Source organism: Egretta garzetta, unplaced genomic scaffold (genome assembly GCF_000687185.1).
Source record: "Egretta garzetta isolate BGI_Z169 unplaced genomic scaffold, ASM68718v1 scaffold215, whole genome shotgun sequence".
Taxonomy (NCBI): domain Eukaryota; kingdom Metazoa; phylum Chordata; class Aves; order Pelecaniformes; family Ardeidae; genus Egretta; species Egretta garzetta.
In genome coordinates this window covers 2,462,105-2,463,219 of record NW_009259719.1, presented here as the reverse complement: position 1 = coordinate 2,463,219, position 1,115 = coordinate 2,462,105, and the positions used below count along the sequence as shown (strand labels likewise).

The window sequence follows — 1,115 nt, the reverse complement described above, 5'->3', positions numbered from 1 at the left end:
GGGGAAGGCGAACTGGGGTCCCAGTGGGGGGGCAGTGGGCTGCTGGGGAAGGGGCCGGCAATGACACCCGTCTCTCCACAGGGTGATCCGGGACCACCAGGCAAGCCGGTAAGTGATGCTGCCCAGCAGGTCCACCTCTGCCTGCCCCAGCCCTGGGACACGGGGTGATGGGCAGCACCCAGCACGGTCCCCTCTGCTTCTCCCCCAGGCTCCCAGCGTGGCCGGTGTTGGAGGAGAGAAGGTAACCCTGCCCCAGCTGTGCCCCCAAAGCCCCATGCTGGCACCCCCTGGGGCACGGCCATGGGTTGGGGAGGAGGACAGCACAGCTGGGCACCAACATGAGGGCATGCCCATGCTGGTTCTCAGACCTGGTTGTCCCCAGCTGCTGTGGCGGGGAGGAGGGTGGTTTGGGGGAGCTGCTGGTGCCATTTTTTCTGCTCCAGGGTGACAGAGGCTTCCCAGGACCAGAAGGACCTCCTGGCCCCAAGGGTGAAGCAGGAGATAAAGGTGCCCGTGTGAGTACTGCCTGGGGACAGGGGGTACAGGGGGCATCACACAGCCCCCCCGGGCTCATAGTGCCTGTGTCGTTGCTCCAAGCTGCATCCCTTTGTGTCTAGGGTGCCCCTGGCCTGAGCATCCCAGGGCCCGCCGGCCCCAAAGGCGAGCAGGGTGATCGGGTGAGTCTGGGTGTGCCCCGGGGCTGAGGCTCACTGGGCTCTGCCCTGGGGCACCGGCTCACCGTCCTGGTGCCCCCCTGGCATGGGCTCACAGCCCCAGTCCCTCCCCCAGCACGGGGCCACCCTGGTCCCTGGTGACATGTGCTCTCCCTCTCCAACAATCAGGGTATCGTTGGCCTCACGGGCAGGAGTGGCCCAAAGGTAATGTCACTGCAGGAGGCATCCCCCCTCCATCCATCTGTCCAGCTGTCTGTCCGTCCATTGGGCTCTGGAGGGGCTGTCCAGCAAGCCACACTGTGATGCCGCTCCGGGGAGTGGAGGGTGCTGTGCTGAGCCCCTTCTCCCCCCAGCAGCCCCCGCACTCCCCCTGCGCTGCCCTGACCCATTCCCCCTTCCCCCCTGCCTAGGGTGACCCGGGGGAGCCAGGGGAGAAGGGGG

The 1,115-nt window shown here is 67.1% G+C and overlaps 1 protein-coding gene across 1 annotated transcript in view; it reads left to right on the top strand.

Annotated features, from left to right (window-relative positions):
• Nucleotides 1-1,115, top strand: part of COL7A1 (collagen type VII alpha 1 chain) — a 14,718-nt gene that overhangs the window by 2,257 nt on the left and 11,346 nt on the right. Inside the window, exons 8-12 of the mRNA XM_035894654.1 lie at nt 82-108; nt 209-241; nt 444-515; nt 618-677; nt 843-878. Coding sequence (XP_035750547.1) covers nt 82-108; nt 209-241; nt 444-515; nt 618-677; nt 843-878 — 228 coding nt within the window. The remainder of the gene's footprint in view (nt 1-81; nt 109-208; nt 242-443; nt 516-617; nt 678-842; nt 879-1,115) is intronic.